This window comes from Bufo bufo, chromosome 2 (assembly GCF_905171765.1).
Source record: "Bufo bufo chromosome 2, aBufBuf1.1, whole genome shotgun sequence".
In the NCBI taxonomy this organism is placed as follows: Eukaryota; Metazoa; Chordata; class Amphibia; order Anura; family Bufonidae; genus Bufo; species Bufo bufo.
The window spans coordinates 717,066,934-717,086,228 of NC_053390.1; the positions used below are offsets into that span (position 1 = coordinate 717,066,934).

The window sequence follows — 19,295 nt, forward strand, 5'->3', positions numbered from 1 at the left end:
GACTTCTGCGATATTTCAGGTCTGACCCCGGATACATGACGACCATTTATCTCATCGCACATAATCATTACAATAGAGCCCTATGGAGAGGGAGGGCACTAACTGAGATATAGGTCATGTATATACATAACACAGGGACACAAATGTAAGCCGTTGTTCACACTCCTCAGTTTACTGGCTCAAAAGGTTTTAGAAATGGACAGAAATAGGATTTTTGCAGCGTTTCTTTAAATTCTTTCAGCTTTAGCAGGGCTGGCAGATATGGGCAAGATTTAAAATCTCATTTGTTTTCCAACTTAAGATTTAACTTTGATTTTAATCTCGATTTTCTTACATTTTTTTATCTACTCTCAGTCCCATAGAGAATGAATGGAGTAGTATGGCACATGCTGGACTGACAGTAATTCAGGATCCTTCTCTGGATTGCTCGAGGCTTCTGTGTCAGCTGCTCCAGTCAACTCTATGGGACCGCCGGAGACAGCAGGTCCCCTCCTAGATAACCCAGAAGACCTAAAAAGATGGTTCCTAAAGTGCTCCATATCTACCACATATAACAGAGGAGCTCCGTTATTTTACATGAACAGTCTATGAGGTTTCCCAGCTTTGTCCACGGCCCTGAATATAGAGGCCAGTGTTTCCCAATGTATCTGTGAACAGTACCTCCTATCCAAAGTCATCAGAACCAAGAGGCCTAGACCTCTGCTGAACTCTTCCTGATGATTGTTTTATAGGATTTGGATACATTTTATCAGTGAAGACTTCAGGGCAGACAACGTGGAGTGGATATTCGGCCAGCGTTGGATCAGGTATTATTCCTCACACGCTGTTGGTTCTCCATTCTCTGTGCTCTCATCAGATGGGTCTCTGTGGCTTTACTTTAATTTACTTTGTCAATCAATATGATGGGGGCAAGGCCAGAGAAGGGAGAACAGAGCCTCTAGGATTAGGGCCAAACCCCCCATTGCACCTAGAGGCTACATTTGCATACAATACGAAACGTTCATTTTTCATTCTTAAAGAGGTTCTCCAGTATATATTTTGTATATATATATATTGCCGGGCACACTGTAAAATAATAGAATAACTGATACCCATATAAGCTGCCACCAGTTCAGCACCACCGCTGCTCTGGTCGCTTCTGACTGCTGCATTATGAAGTTTTATATGACTGATCCCATTATCTGGTTTTATTTTATCCAGTTTACATGACGCTGGAGGAACAGCTAAGAAGACTGGCCTACTGTGCCAAGCTTCTCCCTTCACCCCTTTACAAGATGGCGGTTAGAGACCATGGTCCTTATTCTGCTGGCTTTTTAAAGTTATATTCATACAACTCATTTAATCTCTTGCCATCTTAGCGCCTCATGGAGACCAGCCCTAGAGCTCAGCAAGAATATCTGACAACTGAAGAACAGCCACAACCATCGATGGAAGAAGAACAGAAAGCAAGAAAGAAGAAAAGAAGGGAAAGGAGAAGATTACAATCAAACTGAGGAACACCCCAATGAAGACCACCACAAGAAGAAGCAGGACCAGGCAGTCTGACATCAGACGTCATGTCTACCAGTATAGGAGAGGAAAGAGAAACATCTGGACAATCCTGCTAAAACCTCTCCGCCAAGAACATCATTTTTGGCAATATTGGTAGATAATCACATAAATAAATAAATAAAACCACTAGTTATAGAAATAATATAGTAGCAGTATAGTATTAGTAAGGTACAATAGTAATAATATAATTTACTATAGTAATAATAATAGCAATAGTATTAATACTAGTTATAATAACAGGTTTTATCCAGGGTCCTAGGACTCATCGCTTTTTTCCGGGGTCGAGAAGGAATTTTTCCCCTGTGCCACAAATTGGCTGCGTGTGTCCAGGAGTTTTTGCCTTCTTCTGGATCAACAGCGTAGTCATAGTGCAGTATTAAAAGTTACACTATAAAAGTAAGTTAAGTAACAATAGTATGATAGGTATAATAGTAGTAATGTACGTCATATCTGGCCGGGACTTAAAGACCAGGGACGTACATGTACGTCATGCTGATCAGCTGCAGGGGTCCGGAAGTCACTGATAGCGCATTAACCTTCGCACTGCTGCGGTCGGCGCTGACCGCAGCACATGCAGGATCCTGCGGGGTTGCCATCGGGTCCCTGCGCTGCTGTGACGGGAACCCGATGGCAGGGAAGGCAGCCCAATGCCTTCCTTAGGCATTATGGCTGCCTTCTGTGACAGCCTGTGAGATCCAGCCCCCTGGATCTTACAGGCAGGAAGCTGTAAGTGTATTACAGAGTGTAATACACTTACAGCCAATGCATCACAATACAGAAGTATTGTGATGCATTGTAAAGGGGATCAGACCACCAAAAGTTGAAGTCCCAGAGTGGGACAAAAAATAAAGTGAAAAAAAGTTTAAAAAAAAATGTAATTTTACAAACAAATTAAGTTTCAAGTAAAAAAAAAAAAAAAGCATTCTTTTCCCGAAATAAAGTAAAAAAATATTTTTTGAAAAAAATAGGGAAAAAAAGAAAAGTAGACATATTAGGTATCGCTGGGTCCGTATCGACCGGCTCTATAAAAATATCACATGACCTAACCCCTAAGGTGAACACCATAAAAAAAAAAAATTATCACCTTACATCACTAAAAGTGCAACATCAAGCGATCAAAAAGGAGTATGCCCCCCAAAATAGTACCAATCTAAACGCCACCTTATTACGCAAAAAAATGAGCCCCTACCTAAGACAATCGCCCAAAAAATAAAAATAATATGGCTCTCAGAATATGGAGACACTAAAACATGATTTTTTTGTTTCAAAAATGCTGTTATTGTGTAAAACTTAACTCCTTAACCCCTTCAGGACCGGGCTCATTTTCACCTTAAGGCTGGGTTCAAACGCGCTGTAAAACGCTCAACACATGAAAACCAATGCTTCCCTATGGCCCTGGTTCTCACTTGAGCGTTTTACAGCGCGTTTGAACGTGCTGAAAAACGCCCTACGCTCAAACAAGTTCTTGAGCTTCTTTGGGGCGTTTTGTCACGCGTTTGCAGCCATAGGACACTGCTGTTAATCACACAAACGCGCGTAATACGCGCGTTGACTATGGACAAAAACGCGCGTTAAACGCGCATATCAAATATATTCAGGTCTGAACCCAGCCTAAGGACCAGGCCGTTTTTTTTCAAATCTGACCAGTGTCACTATAAGTGGTGATAACTTTAAAACGCTTTGACTTATCCAGGCCATTCTGATCGGAAATACACATGACCGGTGATCGGAAATACACATGACGTACCGGTACGTCATATGTCCCTAAGAGGTTAACTAAATAAATTTAAAAAAATTATATATATATATTTTTTTTATTTATTTATTTATTTATTTATTAGGTATTGCTACGTCCGTAAGAACCTGCTGTATAAAAATATCACATGACCTAAACCCTCAGATGAACGTGAAAAAATAAAATAGAAAGTGTGTCAAAAAAGCAATTTTTTGTCACCCTACATCACAAAAAGTGGAATACCAAGCGATCAAAAAGTCATATGCAACCTTAAATAGTACTAATCTAACCGTCATCTCATACCGGAAAAAAATGAGCCCCTACATAAGACAGTCGCCCAAAATATAAAAAAACTTTGGCTTTCAGACTTGAGACACCAAAAATTTTTTTTTTTCAAAAATGCTTTATTATGTAAAACTGAAACAAACAACCCAAAAAAGTTGTCATATTTGGTATTGTCGCGTCCGTAACAAAAAATTAAAACATTATTTACCTGCTTTTTGTTACCTTGCCTCACAAAAAGTGTAATATAGAGCAACCAAAAATCATATGTACCCTAAACTAGTACCAACAAAACTGCCACCTTATCCCATAGTTTCCAAAATGGGGTCACTTTTTTGGAATTTCTACTCTAGGGATGCATCAGGGGGTCTTTAAATGTGACATGTAAACTTAAAATTATCCCAGTGAAATCTGCCCTCCAAAAACCATATGGCGTACCTTTCCTTTTGCGCCCTGCCGTGTGCCCGTACAGCAGTTTACGACCACATATGGGGTGTTTCTGTAAACTACAGAATCAGGGTAATAAATATTGAGTTTTGTTTGGCTGTTAACCCTTGCTTTGTTACTGGAAAAAATTGATTAAAATTTAAAAGAAAACTGCCAAAAAAGTGAAATTCTGAAATTTGATCTACATTTTCCTTTAAAGGGCTTCTATCCCCCCACTAAAGTGATTTTTTTTTTTTGGGGCTAGTTAAATTAGTTATATAGCGATATATGAAAATATAATTGTGTTCCTTACTTTGATCCAGCAGTTTATTCAAAAAACGAAGTTTTATCATATGCAAATTCGGTCTCTACCAGCAAGTAGGGCGTCTACTTGCTGGTAGCTGCTGCAGAAATCCGCCCCCTCCTCTTGTTGATTGACAGGGCCAGCCGCGATCTCCTCCTCCGGCCAGCCCTGTCGGCGTTTCAAAAATCGTGCGCCCGTGTTAAATCTGCGCAGGCGCTCTGAGATGAGGAGGCTCGTCTCCTCAGAACTCCCTCAGTGCGCCTGCGCCGATGACATCACCGAAATAGAAGACGTCATCGGTGCAGGCGCACTGAGGGAGTTCTGAGGAAACGAGCCTCCTCATCTCAGAGCGCCTGCGCCGATTCAACACAGGCGCGCGATTTTTGAAACGCCTACAGGGCTGGCCGGAGGAGGAGATCCCGGCTGGCCCTGTCAATCAACAAGAGGAGGGGGCGGATTTCTGCAGCAGCTACCAGCAAGTAGACGCCCTACTTGCTGGTAGAGACCAAATTTGCATATGATAAAACTTCGTTTTTTGAATAAACTGCTGGATCAAAGTAAGGAACACAATTATATTTTCATATATCGCTATATAACTAATTTAACTAGCCCCAAAAAAAAAAAAAACACTTTAGTGGGGTGACAGAAGCCCTTTAACTCTTGTGGAACACCTAAAGGGTTAAAAAAGTTTGTAAAATTAGTTTTGAAAACCTTGAGGGGTGTAGTATCTAAAATGGGGCCATTTATGGGTGATTTCTATTATGTAAGCCTCACAAAGTGACTTCAGAACTGAACTGGTCCTTAAAAAGTGGGTTTTGGAAGTTTTCTGAAAACTTCTAAGGCTACTTTCACACTAGCGTTTTGGCTTTCCGTTTGTGAGATCCATTTCAGGGCTCTCACCAGCGGTCCAAAACGGATCAGTTTTGCCCTAATGCATTCTAAATGGATAAGGATCCGCTCAGAATGCATCAGTTTGCCTCCGTTCCGTCTCCATTCCACTCTGGAGGCGGACACCAAAACGCTGCTTGCAGCATTTTGGTGTCCGCCTGACGACGCGGAGGCAAACAGATTCGTTCTGACTTACAATGTAAGTCAATGGGGACGGATCAGTTTTCACTGACACAATTTGACACTAATAGAAAACGGATCCGTCCCCCATTGACTTTCAATGGTGTTCAAGACGGATCCGTTTTGGCAATGTTAAAGTTAATACAAATGGATCCGTTCTGAACTGATGCATGCGGTTGTATTATCGGTGTGGATCCGTCTGTGCAGATCCATGATGGATCCGCAACAAACGCGAGTGTGAAAGTAGCCTAAGCCTTCTAACGTCCCAAAAAAAAAAGAAAATGTCATTTACAAAATGATCCAAACATGTAGTAGACATATGGGGAATGTAAAGTAATAACTATTTAGGAGGTATCACTATCTGTTTTAAAAGCAGAAAATTAAAAATTTTGAAAATTGCTAATTTTCCCAAATTTTGGGTAAATTTGGTATTTTTTTTTATAAATAAAAATGAAATATTTTGACTCAAATTTACCACTGTCATGAAGTACAATAAGTGACGAGAAAACAATCTCAGAACCGCTTGGATACGTAAAAGCGTTTTAAAGTTATCACCACGTAAAGTGACATACAGTCAGGTCCATAAATATTGGGACATCGACACAATTCTAACATTTTAGACTCTTTACACCACCACAATGGATTTGAAATGAAATGAACAAGATGTGCTTTAACTGCAGACTGTCAGCTTTAATTTGAGGGTATTTACATCCAAATCAGGTGAACGGTGTAGGAATTACAACAGTTTGCATATGTGCCTCCCACTTGTTAAGGGACCAAAAGTAATGGGACAGAATAATAATCATAACTCAAACTTTAACTTTTTAATACTTGGTTGCAAATCCTTTGCAGTCAATTACAGCCTGAAGTCTGGAACGCATAGACATCACCAGACGCCGGGTTTCATCCCTGGTGATGCTCTGCCAGGCCTCTACTGCAACTGTCTTCAGTTCCTGCTTGTTCTTGGGGCATTTTCCCTTCAGTTGTCACGGCTGTATGTGGGCAACAATAGTAATACACAGTACAGAGCTACTGACTGGACCCAGAACTAGGGAGGATAACGGGTGACCCCTGTCCGACCCTCAACGCTCTCCCTATTCTGCTAAAGCACATGCCCGGATCCAAATGGCGGAAAGAGGCATGCCCACGTGCCTAAGACTAATGACCACTGTAACCCCTACAATAGTGGAAGGGGCACGGCCACCTGTGCCCTACTCAGTATATGGAGGGAACCGTGGCCACCTCAGATCCAGTCAGAAAATAAACAGGAACACAACAATGTCTGCACACTTAGCTGACGGTGTTGCAGCCGCAGAGAAGACGGATCCAAGGACAGGCTGGCAATATCCGGAGTGCTAGCTGCAGCAGAACACAGGTCCAGTGAACTGATAGCTACAAGTGAAGAAACTAAAGCCAGAGCTACAACTGAAGTGAGAACTATAATCCACATCCTATCATAGGAGGTGGGGTGATATAAAGAGAGGAAAATCAAACACATGAAGGACAGCTGTGGTGAAAGAAACCAAAAGTAAACAGAGTAGTGAGAACTCCTCCCAGCTCTAGTAGTGACATCATCACAGGGGTGGAGAAACAGAGCTGTGAGAACGTCCCAAAGCTCTGGTAGTGACAGTACCCCCCCCTCTACGGGTGGACTCCGGACACCCAGGACCCACCTTCTCAGGATGAGCCCTATGAAATGCCCTGATGAGGCGAGTGGCTTTAATGTCCGACACCGGAACCCACATCCTCTCCTCAGGACCATAACCCTTCCAATGAACGAGGTACTGAAGAGAACCGCGGACCATGCGAGAGTCCACAATTCTGGAAACCTCAAACTCCAGATTGCCATCAACCAAAATCGGAGGAGGAGGCAAAGAGGAGGGTACCGTGGGCTGGACATATGGTTTTAAGAGAGATCTGTGAAATACATTATGTATCTTCCAAACCCGTGGAAGATCAAGACGGAAGGCAACAGGATTGATGACTGACAAGATTTTATAAGGCCCAATAAACTTGGGACCCAATTTCCAGGAGGGAACCTTCAGTTTAATATTTCTAGTAGACAACCACACCAGATCACCCACATTCAGGTCCGGACCAGGCACACGTCTCTTATCAGCCACACGCTTATACCTCTCACTCATCTTTTTAAGATTACCCTGAATCTTTTGCCAAATGGTAGACAAAGACGAGGAAAATCTCTCCTCCTCAGGTAAACCAGAAAGAGCCCCTCCCGAGAATGTCCCAAACTGTGGATGGAACCCATATGCACCAAAGAATGGTGACTTATCAGAAGATTCCTGACGACGGTTGTTCAGAGCAAACTCAGCAAGAGGGAGAAATGAACACCAATCCTCCTGGTTCTCTGAAACAAAACAGCGCAAATATGTCTCCAGATTCTGATTGAGGCGCTCAGTCTGACCATTCGACTGCGGATGAAAAGCAGAAGAGAAGGACAGCCGAACCCCCAGGCGAGAACAGAAAGCCTTCCAGAACCTGGACACAAACTGCGTGCCTCTATCGGAAACAATATCAGAGGGAATGCCGTGCAATTTAACAATATGGTCGACAAAAGCTTGCGCCAACGTTTTAGCATTAGGTAAACCAGGGAAAGGTACGAAATGAGCCATCTTGCTAAAACGGTCCACCACCACCAGGATCACCGACTTCCCCGAGGAACGAGGAAGATCCGTGATAAAGTCCATGGACAGGTGTGTCCAAGGACGGGAAGGAATGGGTAACGGGAGAAGGGAACCTGAAGGCCGTGAACGAGGGACCTTAGCGCGAGCGCACGTCTCACAAGCAGCCACAAAACCCTCCACCGACTTACGAAGAGCCGGCCACCAAAATCTCCGAGCAATGAGATCCACCGTGGCTCTACTCCCGGGGTGACCAGCAAGAACCGTATCATGATGCTCCTTAAAGAGTTTGTGACGTAGCTCAGGAGGCACGAACAACTTCCCAGAAGGACAACGGGCAGGTGTCTCAGTCTGGGCAGCCTGGACCTCGGCCTCCAAATCGGAATATAGAGCAGAAACAACTACCCCCTCCGCCAAAATGGGACCCGGGTCCTCAGAGTTTCCTCCTCCCGGAAAACAGCGAGAGAGAGCATCAGCCTTCACATTTTTTATCCCAGGTCGGAATGTAACAACAAAATTGAATCTGGAGAAGAACAGAGACCATCTGGCCTGTCTCGGATTCATACGCCTGGCCGACTCCAAGTATGCCAGATTCTTATGGTCGGTAAAAACGGTGATAGGGTGCCTGGCCCCCTCCAACCAATGGCGCCATTCCTCGAAAGCCAACTTGATGGCCAACAACTCCCTATCGCCCACATCATAGTTTCTCTCTGCCGGGGAGAGTTTTTTAGAGAAAAAGGCACAGGGTCGCCACTTGGCAGGGGAAGGGCCCTGGGACAAAACCGCACCCACACCCACCTCGGAAGCATCCACCTCAACAATAAAAGGTAAGGAAACATCGGGATGCACCAAGACGGGAGCAGACGCAAAATTCTCTTTAATCTTAGAAAAGGCTGCAAGCGCCTCCTCCGACCAAGAGGAAAAATCCGCCCCCTTTTTTGTCATGTCAGTGAGGGGTTTGACAACAGAGGAATAATTCAAAATGAACTTTCTGTAATAGTTCGCAAAACCCAGAAAGCGCATCAATGCCTTCTGATTCTCAGGAAGCTCCCACTCAAGTACAGCACGGACCTTCTCGGGATCCATGCGAAAACCAGAAGCAGAGAGGAGAAAACCCAGAAATTGAATCTCCGATACCATAAAAAGACATTTCTCCAGCTTGGCGTACAATTTATTTTCCCGCAGAATCTGCAGAACCTGAAAAAGATGATCCTGATGGGTCTGAACATCAGGGGAAAAAATCAAAATATCATCAAGATACACCAATACAAATTTCCCCATTAAATGATAGAAAATACTATTAACAAAATGCTGAAAGACGGCCGGAGCATTCATCAGGCCGAAAGGCATAACGAGATTCTCGAAATGCCCGTCAGGGGTATTAAAGGCCGTTTTCCATTCATCCCCCTCTCTGACCCTGACCAGGTTGTACGCGCCTCTCAAATCCAATTTGGAAAACACCTTGGCCCCAACAATTTGATTGAAGAGGTCCGGGATCAGAGGAAGGGGATAGGGATCGCGAATCGTGATACGGTTCAGCTCCCTAAAATCTAGGCAAGGTCTCAGAGAGCCATCTTTCTTTTTAACAAAAAAAAAACCCGCGGCCACAGGTGACTTTGAGGGACGAATATGCCCCTTTTCGAGACTCTCGGAGATGTAAGTTCGCATAGCGATTCTTTCCGGTTGTGAGAGATTGTAGAGGCGTGCTTTTGGCAGCTTGGCGCCGGGAATGAGGTTAATGGGACAGTCAAACTCCCGGTGAGGAGGTAGCTCCTGAACACCGCTCTCGGAAAACACGTCCGAGAAATCAGAGAGAAATGATGGCACCGTTTTAGTAGACACCTCTGCAAAAGTCGCTGTGAGACAATTCTCTCTACAAAAGTCACTCCACTCATTTATTTGCCTTCCTTGCCAATCAATAGTGGGGTTATGTCTAGTGAGCCAGGGTAACCCCAAAACTAGAGGAGACGGCAATCCGTTAAGGACAAAACAAGATATATCCTCCACATGAGTGTCACCTACAGCTAGCCGGATATTGTGAACAATGCCTTTCAGAGATCTCTGTGAGAGTGGAGCAGAGTCAATAGCAAAAACAGGTATATCTTTATCTAATGTGCAAACCTGAAAACCATGCATGGCTACAAATTGAGTGTCAATAAGATTGACGGCCGCTCCACTATCGACAAAAATCTCACAAGAAATGACTTTGCTCTCTAGCGCCACCCTGGCAGACAGGAGAAAACGGGAACTGCAGGTCAGAGGAAAAGCATCAAATCCTACATCAACTTTGCCCAAAGTAGCAGATGAAGCAGAACTTGATGATTTACCTTTTGAGATTTTTCTCTTATTATCGCTCTTAGTACGGTTCAAGAATCTCCTAGATGGACAAACATTTGCCAAATGACCTATGCCCCCACAACAAAAACAGACCATACTCTGAGGACTAAATCCTCTTTTATCAGGGGCAAGTCGAGCTAGCTGCATGGGCTCCTCCTCAGAGGGGAGCGAGACAGGATGAGGCCCCTGCACACTGAATGAGTCCGCACCACTTCCCCTAGACTGACAATGGCTGGACAGAGAGGTCTCGTTTCTTTCTCTTAGACGCCTGTCAAGGCGTACCGCCAATGACATGGCAGACTCTAAGGACGTTGGTCTCTCATGGAAAGCAAACGCATCTTTTAATCTCTCCGAGAGACCATGACAGAACTGACTCCGGAGTGCAGCATCATTCCAACCCGAATCAGCTGCCCATCTCCGAAATTCAGAACAATAAAGCTCCGCAGACCGTTTGTTCTGGCATAAAACACGTAGGTTAGATTCGGCCAGAGCAACACGATCCGGGTCATCATAAATCTGCCCCAGGGCCACAAAAAATCCCTCCACGGATCGAAGGGAGGGATCCCCTGATGGCAGCGAAAAAGCCCAAGTCTGAGCATTACCCCTGAGCAGGGAGATGACAATCCTCACCCTCTGCTCTTGATTACCAGAAGAGTGAGGACACAAGCAAAAATGGAGTTTGCATGCCTCTCTGAAACGAACAAAATTCTCACTGCCCCCGGAGAACGTCTCCGGAAGTGAGACCTTTGGCTCGCAACAGACTCCATGAGCCGGAGCAGGGCCCAATGCTTGAAGCTGAGTCATAGATTGACGGAGATCCGCTACCTCCAAAGAAAGACCCTGCATGCGGTCAACCAGGCCAGAAAGCGGATCCATGTCAAAAAAGGACGGTTTTGGTGGATTATAATGTCACGGCTGTATGTGGGCAACAATAGTAATACACAGTACAGAGCTACTGACTGGACCCAGAACTAGGGAGGATAACGGGTGACCCCTGTCCGACCCTCAACGCTCTCCCTATTCTGCTAAAGCACATGCCCGGATCCAAATGGCGGAAAGAGGCATGCCCACGTGCCTAAGACTAATGACCACTGTAACCCCTACAATAGTGGAAGGGGCACGGCCACCTGTGCCCTACTCAGTATATGGAGGGAACCGTGGCCACCTCAGATCCAGTCAGAAAATAAACAGGAACACAACAATGTCTGCACACTTAGCTGACGGTGTTGCAGCCGCAGAGAAGACGGATCCAAGGACAGGCTGGCAATATCCGGAGTGCTAGCTGCAGCAGAACACAGGTCCAGTGAACTGATAGCTACAAGTGAAGAAACTAAAGCCAGAGCTACAACTGAAGTGAGAACTATAATCCACATCCTATCATAGGAGGTGGGGTGATATAAAGAGAGGAAAATCAAACACATGAAGGACAGCTGTGGTGAAAGAAACCAAAAGTAAACAGAGTAGTGAGAACTCCTCCCAGCTCTAGTAGTGACATCATCACAGGGGTGGAGAAACAGAGCTGTGAGAACGTCCCAAAGCTCTGGTAGTGACATCAGTTTTGTCTTCAGCAAGTGAAATGCATGCTCAATCGGATTCAGGTCAGGGGTTTGACTTGGCCTTTGCATAACATTCCACTTCTTTCCCTTATAAAACTCTTTGGTTGCTTTTGCAGTATGCTTTGGGTCATTGTCCATCTGCACTGTGAAGCGCCGTCCAATGAGTTCTTGAGAATTTGGCTAAATATGAGCAGATAATATTGCCCGAAACACTTCAGAATTCATTCTGCTGCTTTTGTCAGCAGTCACATCATCAATAAATACAAGAGAACCAGTTCCATTGGCAGCCATACATGCCCACGCCATGACACTACCACCACCATGCTTCACTGATGAGGTGGTATGCTTAGGATCATGAGCAGTTCCTTTCCTTCTCACTCTGCTACAAGTTGATCTTGGTCTCATCTGTCCATAGGATGTTGTTCCAGAACTGTGAAGGCTTTTTTAGATGTCGTTTGGCAAACTCTAATCTGGCCTTCCTGTTTTTGAGGCTCACCAATGGTTTACATCTTATGGTGAACCCTCTGTATTCACTCTGGTGAAGTCTTCTCTTGATTGTTGACTTTGACACACATACACCTACCTCCTGGAGAGTGTTCTTGATCTGGCCAACTGTTGTGAAGGGTGTTTTCTTCCCCAGGGAAAGAATTCTTCAGTCACCCACTACTGTTGTCTTCCGGGTCTTTTGGTGTTGCTGAGCTCACCGGTGTGTTCCTTCTTTTTAAGAATGTTCCAAACAGTTGTTTTGACCACGCCTAATGTTTTTGCCATCTCTCTGATGGGGTTGTTTTGTTTTTTCCGCCTAATGATGGCTTGCTTCACTGATAGTGACAGCTCTTTGGATCTCATCTTGAGAGTTGACAGCAACAGATTCCAAATGCAAATAGCACACTTGAAATGAACTCTGGACCTTTTATCTGCTCATTGTAATTGGGATAATGAGGAAATAACACACACCTGGCCATGGAACAGCTGAGAAGCCATTTGTCCCATTAATTTTGGTTCCTTAAAAAGTGGGAGGCACATATGCAAACTGTTGTAATTCCTACATCGTTCGCCTGATTTGGATGTAAATACCCTCAAATTAAAGCTGACAGTCTTTATTTAAAGCACATCTTGTTCGTTTCATTTCAAATCCATTGTGGTGGTGTACAGAGCCAAACATGTTACAATTGTGCCGATGTCCCAATATTTATGGACCTGACTGTATGTGGGATTTGCAAAAAATGGCCTGGTCCTTAAGGTGAAAAATAGCAGGGTCCTGAAAGGGTTAAGGAGCACCCTGTTAAATGCTTAAAGGGGTTGGCCCATCTCAGACACTGATAGCATATTGATAGGATTTGCCATCAATGTCAGATTGGAGAGGCACCTATCTCCAGAAGGGGGCCCCCCAAAGTGAAGGAGAGCATTACCATGCATGTGCAAAGGACACTCCATTCATTTCTATGGAAGAGCAGGCAGCACTGGGCTACCTCTCGTAGTGGTGAACGCAGGGTGGCCTCGCTTGCTCTGACCATTCTCCTTCACTTGGGGGGGGCTTGTTCTACAGAGGTGGGACCGCCTCCTATCTGATGGCAGATTTTAGCAATATGCCATCAATGTGCTAGTTGGGAGTAACCCTTTAAAGTCTTCTATGAAATGAAAAGAAACTCCAGGGATCACAGCACTTAGGTCTTCATCCTTGGTCTGTATCAGGAGTCAGGACGGTAATCTCTTCAGGGCAGCTTATTCTGTACCATGGGTCTTATCCTCCCTTTTCTTTGTTCTCTCTAAGGTCTGTATTTAAAGGGGTTTTCCACAATCAGAAAAAACAAAGCGGCTTTATGCCAGACACAATGCCACTCTTGTCTATAGGCGGTGTTCGGTGTAGCCACTTAGCCTCATCTCTCACTTCAAAGGGGTTTTCAGGGTTTGGAAAATAATTAGTCAACTGTACAAAATGGTATAAAATGATAAAAAGACTAGATATATCTGATAAATCTCCCCCTGCTCCAGCACGGATATTTACCTGGCTATAGCGATGATGTGCCCCCATACCCACATGACAGATGCAGCCAATCACTGGTCTCAGCAGCACGAGATCACGACATACAGTGCATTCAGAAAGTCTTCAGACCCTTTCACTTTTTTCACATGTTTTTATATGGAGAATTTTAGAAATCTTTACTAATTTATTGAAAATGAAAAACTAAAATCTTGCACTGACATAAGTGTTCAGACCCTTTACTCAGGACTTAGGTGAAGCACCTTTGGCAGTGATTACAGCCTTGGTGAGGGCCAAGTCGGGGCTGGGACTTTGGCCCAACACATTTACTACCTTTTATGCCTGGAAACGGGTGTAAATGAGAAGTAAAAATGACGGCAGTCAGGGGAACAGATAGAAGGCTGGGCGTCTAATTTCTGACAAGCCCTGAGCCTCGTAACGAATTAGGCACTTTCTCCGCCAGTGCAGGGGAGAAGCAAATAGCCAGTCTTTGTAAATGACCCCCATTGTCTTGTTGGAAGGCAAACCTTCGGCCCAGAGCACTCCTCTCCCAGGCGATGAAAACCACCCGCACAGCAAGATGGTGCCGCCACCATCCTTCACCATAGAGATGGTGTTGGGCAGGTCTTGGGGAGTGTCTGGTTGCTTAGAATTGAGGCCAAAAAGTTCAATCTTGGGTTTCATCAGAGCAGAGAATTTTGCCTAAAGAATGACTTTTTTCCCCAATTTGCATACACAGGGGAGCCGTCCTCTCTCCTGCCATGCTTAGTCTAGTAAATGCGTGTATTCTTCATGAAATAATAATTATGAAGCATTACTTCTTTGTATTGTGCTGTTCCTCTGTTATTCCTCCTCGAAATTAATTAATAAATTGACTACTGAGCATTACCACTTGGGAGGGCGTCACTGCACAGGCGGGCACTGAACAACCAGTGCTGGCAGTACCAGGCTGTGTAGGAATGGTAGCACCCAGTGGTCAGTTTATTCATACATTTCTAGGAGGAATAAGACTATCACGGTGTCTGTAGCGTTATGGAGCCTACATAGGCCTCCGGCTGTACATCTATACACACACTATGTAATACCTGTCATTCTCTTTACTTGGTACAGGTATATTACTGTTCCATAGCATTCATATAAAACCTTCTATAGCCATGGATAAAAACTAACTGAACAGGCACCAGAGAGAGATGTTGGGTGTCCAGCCCTGGACTGGGGGTATACAGCTCCTTGTCCTGTCTGGTGCTGATCGCAAATATCCGGCCTCTCGCATGTCCTTTCAGTCTTTTAGAAAACAAGAACTATCAGAACGTATCTCCTGAATTCATGTGTTAGGCCGAATGCACACGGCCGTGTTGCGCGGCCGTGAGCGGTCCGTGGTATGCTGGGCTGGATTCCTGCTGACAGCAGGAGTGCACGGCGTCATTGGTTACTATGACGCCGTGCGCTTCGTGACGCCGCTGCACTACAGTAATACACTTGTATAGATCATACGAGTGTATTACTGTAGTGCAGCGGCGGCATGAAGCGCACGGCGTCATAGCAACCAATGATGCCGTGCGCTCCTGCTGTCAGCAGGAATCCAGCCCAGCATACCACGGACCGCTCACGGCCGTGTGCATTCGGCCTCATGCACACGACCGTTGTTTGAGTCCGCATCCGAGCCGCCATTTTGGCGGCTCGCATGCGGACCCATTCATTTCAATGGGGCCGCAAAAGATGCGGACAGCACTCAGTGTGCTGTCCGCATCTGTGGCTCCGTTCGGCGGCCCCGTTAAAAAAATATAACATGTCCTATTCTTGTCCGTCCGTACTTTGCGGACAAGAATAGGCATTTATATTGCCGGCGCCCGTTCTGTTCCGCAAATTGCGGAAGGCAACACGGGTGCCTTCCGTTATTTGGGGATCCGCGGTTTGCGGACCGCAAAAAACGGCACGGTCGTGTGCATGAGGCCTTCGGCCTTATCCAGACATATTCTCTGCTTTCTCTCCCTCTTTTCTTGGCTTCTCCTCAGTCAGTGATTTCTGTGTCACAATTGTGGATCACGACTTACTGCAGCTACTTATCACCCGGAGGTACCACAACTGTGCCATCAACACACTTCTGTGTAAAGTAACCCCACAGAAGTGCTTTTCTATTGCCAGCCGTACTTTTATGAAGTGATGCCAGTGTACAGCTGCTAAAGGGTCTACAAGTATTTACATGGGACTATGGTAACAGGTATACTGTACATAGAGGAGATACAGTACAGAGCACAGGTATACAGTACATAGAGAAGATACAGTACAGAGCACAGGTATACCTTACATAGAGAAGATACAGTACAGAGCACAGGTATACCGTACATAGAGGAGATACAGTACAGAGCACAGGTATACCGTACATAGAGAAGATACAGTACAGAGCACAGGTATACCGTACATAGAGAAGATACAGTACAGAGCACAGGTATACTGTACATAGAGGAGATACAGTACAGAGCACAGGTATACCGTACATAGAGAAGATACAGTACAGAGCACAGGTATACCTTACATAGAGAAGATACAGTACAGAGCACAGGTATACAGTACATAGAGAAGATACAGTACAGAGCACAGGTATACAGTACATAGAGAAGATACAGTACAGAGCACAGGTATACCGTACATAGAGGAGATACAGTACAGAGCACAGGTATACCGTACATAGAGAAGATACAGTACAGAGCACAGGTATACCGTACATAGAGAAGATACAGTACAGAGCACAGGTATACCGTACATAGAGAAGATATAGTACAGAGCACAGGTATACCGTACATAGAGGAGATACAGTACAGAGCACAGGTATACCGTACATAGAGGAGATACAGTACAGAGCACAGGTATACCGTACATAGAGGAGATACAGTACAGAGCACAGGTATACCGTACATAGAGGAGATACAGTACAGAGCACAGGTATACCGTACATAGAGAAGATACAGTACAGAGCACAGGTATACCGTACATAGAGGAGATACAGTACAGAGCACAGGTATACCGTACATAGAGGAGATACAGTACAGAGCACAGGTATACCGTACATAGAGGAGATACAGTACAGAGCACAGGTATACCGTACATAGAGGAGATACAGTACAGAGCACAGGTATACCGTACATAGAGGAGATACAGTACAGAGCACAGGTATACCGTACATAGAGAAGATATAGTACAGAGCACAGGTATACCGTACATAGAGGAGATACAGTACAGAGCACAGGTATACCGTACATAGAGAAGATACAGTACAGAGCACAGGTATACCGTACATAGAGGAGATACAGTACAGAGCACAGGTATACAGTACATAGAGGAGATACAGTACAGAGCACAAGTATACAGTACATAGAGGAGATACAGTACAGAGCACAGGTATACCGTACATAGAGAAGATATAGTACAGAGCACAGGTATACAGAACAGAGCACAGATATACTATATATATATATACACAGGTATACCGTACATAGAGAAGATACAGTACACAGCACAGATATACTATATATATATATACACAGGTATACCGTACATAGAGAAGATACAGTACACAGCACAGATATACTATATATATACACAGGTATATAGCACATACACCAGGGATCAGCAACCTTCAGCACTTCAGCTGCTGTGAAACTACAACTCCCAGCATGCAAACTTACTTGGCTGTTTTAGTAACTCCCACAGAAGTGAAAGGAGGATTCTGGGAGTTGTAGTTTCAGAACATCTGGAGTGTCCGAGGTTGCAGATCCCTGACATACACCATACTTTGCCCTGCATGTGCACTCACTTGGGATGACATGCCTTGAGAGAGTCGATCTGCCGCTGCTTCTGCTGCTGGAGGCTGGTGAGAGGAGGAATAGGTCTGCTGCCCTTAGAGGAGAAGAGCCAGCTCATTGTGCCAGTGATCCCAGGGCAGGAGGAAGATGGGACTGCTGCTGTGGGGATGATGAGGATTATCCGCTGGGAACAGTCCACCTCCCCCTCAGTACATCAACAGCAGCCAGTGACAGGGGTCAGGTCTCCGGGCACACACTCCACAAGAGCTCACGGGGTGCACAGGCTTGCTGTGTACATTATTATACAAAGTCTGACTTTCTACGGGTCGCACCGTGTGACAATTCCGCGACGACTCATTACACGGGGGAGGGGCTTCTCTGGCTGGCTTACGGGTGACGTCATCGCACGGCGCCCGGGCGGGGACTAGGAGGTCACATGATGTGTAGACGCGTCGCGCCGGTGACGTACGTGGTGTGGGATATTCCGTATGACCTCATAGAGAGCGGCCGTGACGCGGGGCTGAACCAGGGGCGACTTATATGTTGGCGAGCAGACACAGTAGGAGGTAAGGGGTGAGTTGTGAGCATCCCTTCACCAGGGGCTGGTGCCCATAGCTGTCATCACCTTGGCATGCGGCAGGGGCGCTGTGGTGGCATACAGGGAATGCTGCCATTGTCTGTAATAAACTCCTGCAGGGGTCATAGGGTGACCATACCAGTAAGGCTGGTGCATTCATCTACATGGTGCTCCTGAGGGTCTCAGCATGGCAGACACGCACAGCCCTTCATACAGGGTAGATGATTTCTCTCTGTTGCCAATGGCAACCAATCACAACACGGCTCTCGTTTTGTTTTCCTGAAAAAAATGAAAGCTGTGATGGGTTGCTATGGGCAACAGAGTTTTTGTGTTAGAGAATTTTCACAGATCTGCCCCTTGTGCTGCGTCCAGTGCCATGTGTGACCTGGTTGTGAGCACTGGAAGGATGCTGATTCGGGTTGATGAATCCATTCCTGGCCTTGAGACCACCAGCAAAAAAGAACATGATTGCCATCAATATAACATGGCGTCGTCAGACCCCTGCTCTGCTGCTGGTGGCCCCTGAGACCCACTGATGAGACACTTTTGTGATTACTCTCTCTTTACATGAACTGCGCCGCCCCTGCCGGAGTTCATGGTCACCTGACATCACATGACTTTGGTGACCGGGTGATATTTTCTTATTTTTAAGGCTCATGCACACGAACATATTTTCTTTCCGTGTCCTTTCCGATTTTTATTTATTTTTTTTCGGACTGTATGCGGAACCATTCATTATAACGGGTCTGCAGAAAAAAAACGTTCCGCTTCCGTATGTCCATTTTTACGTTCCGCACGAAAATAGAACATGTCCTATTATTGTCCGCATTACGGACAAGGATAGGACTGTTCTATTAGGGGTCAGCTGCTCTGTTCTGCAAAATACGGAATGCACACGGACAACATGCATATTTTTTGAAGATTGCAAAATACATACGGTCGTGTGCATGAGCCCTTAGGGTTATATACTTGTCAGAATGCCTCATTAAAATGAAGGTTCAATATTGAACGGCCTTGGGTTGTATATAGTGTA

General features: G+C 45.2%; 2 protein-coding genes across 3 annotated transcripts in view; one reads left to right on the top strand and one right to left on the bottom strand.

The window, feature by feature from the left end:
• The window catches only part of VPS37A (VPS37A subunit of ESCRT-I), a 58,552-nt gene extending 40,493 nt beyond the window's left edge, over nucleotides 1-18,059 (bottom strand). The window contains exon 1 of the mRNA XM_040418790.1: nucleotides 17,697-18,059. Within this exon, the coding sequence (XP_040274724.1) occupies nucleotides 17,697-17,803 (107 nt within the window). The 5' untranslated portion in view covers nucleotides 17,804-18,059. The remainder of the gene's footprint in view (nucleotides 1-17,696) is intronic.
• A 53-nt stretch (nucleotides 18,060-18,112) lies between these two features.
• Nucleotides 18,113-19,295, top strand: part of CNOT7 (CCR4-NOT transcription complex subunit 7) — a 44,900-nt gene continuing 43,717 nt past the window's right edge. The window contains exon 1 of one of the 2 annotated variants that reach the window (XM_040418791.1): nucleotides 18,113-18,251. The gene's annotated coding sequence lies outside the window, so the exon portion shown is untranslated. Of the gene's footprint in view, nucleotides 18,259-19,295 lie in introns of both variants that reach the window. The other variant, XM_040418792.1, reaches the window with a different exon arrangement.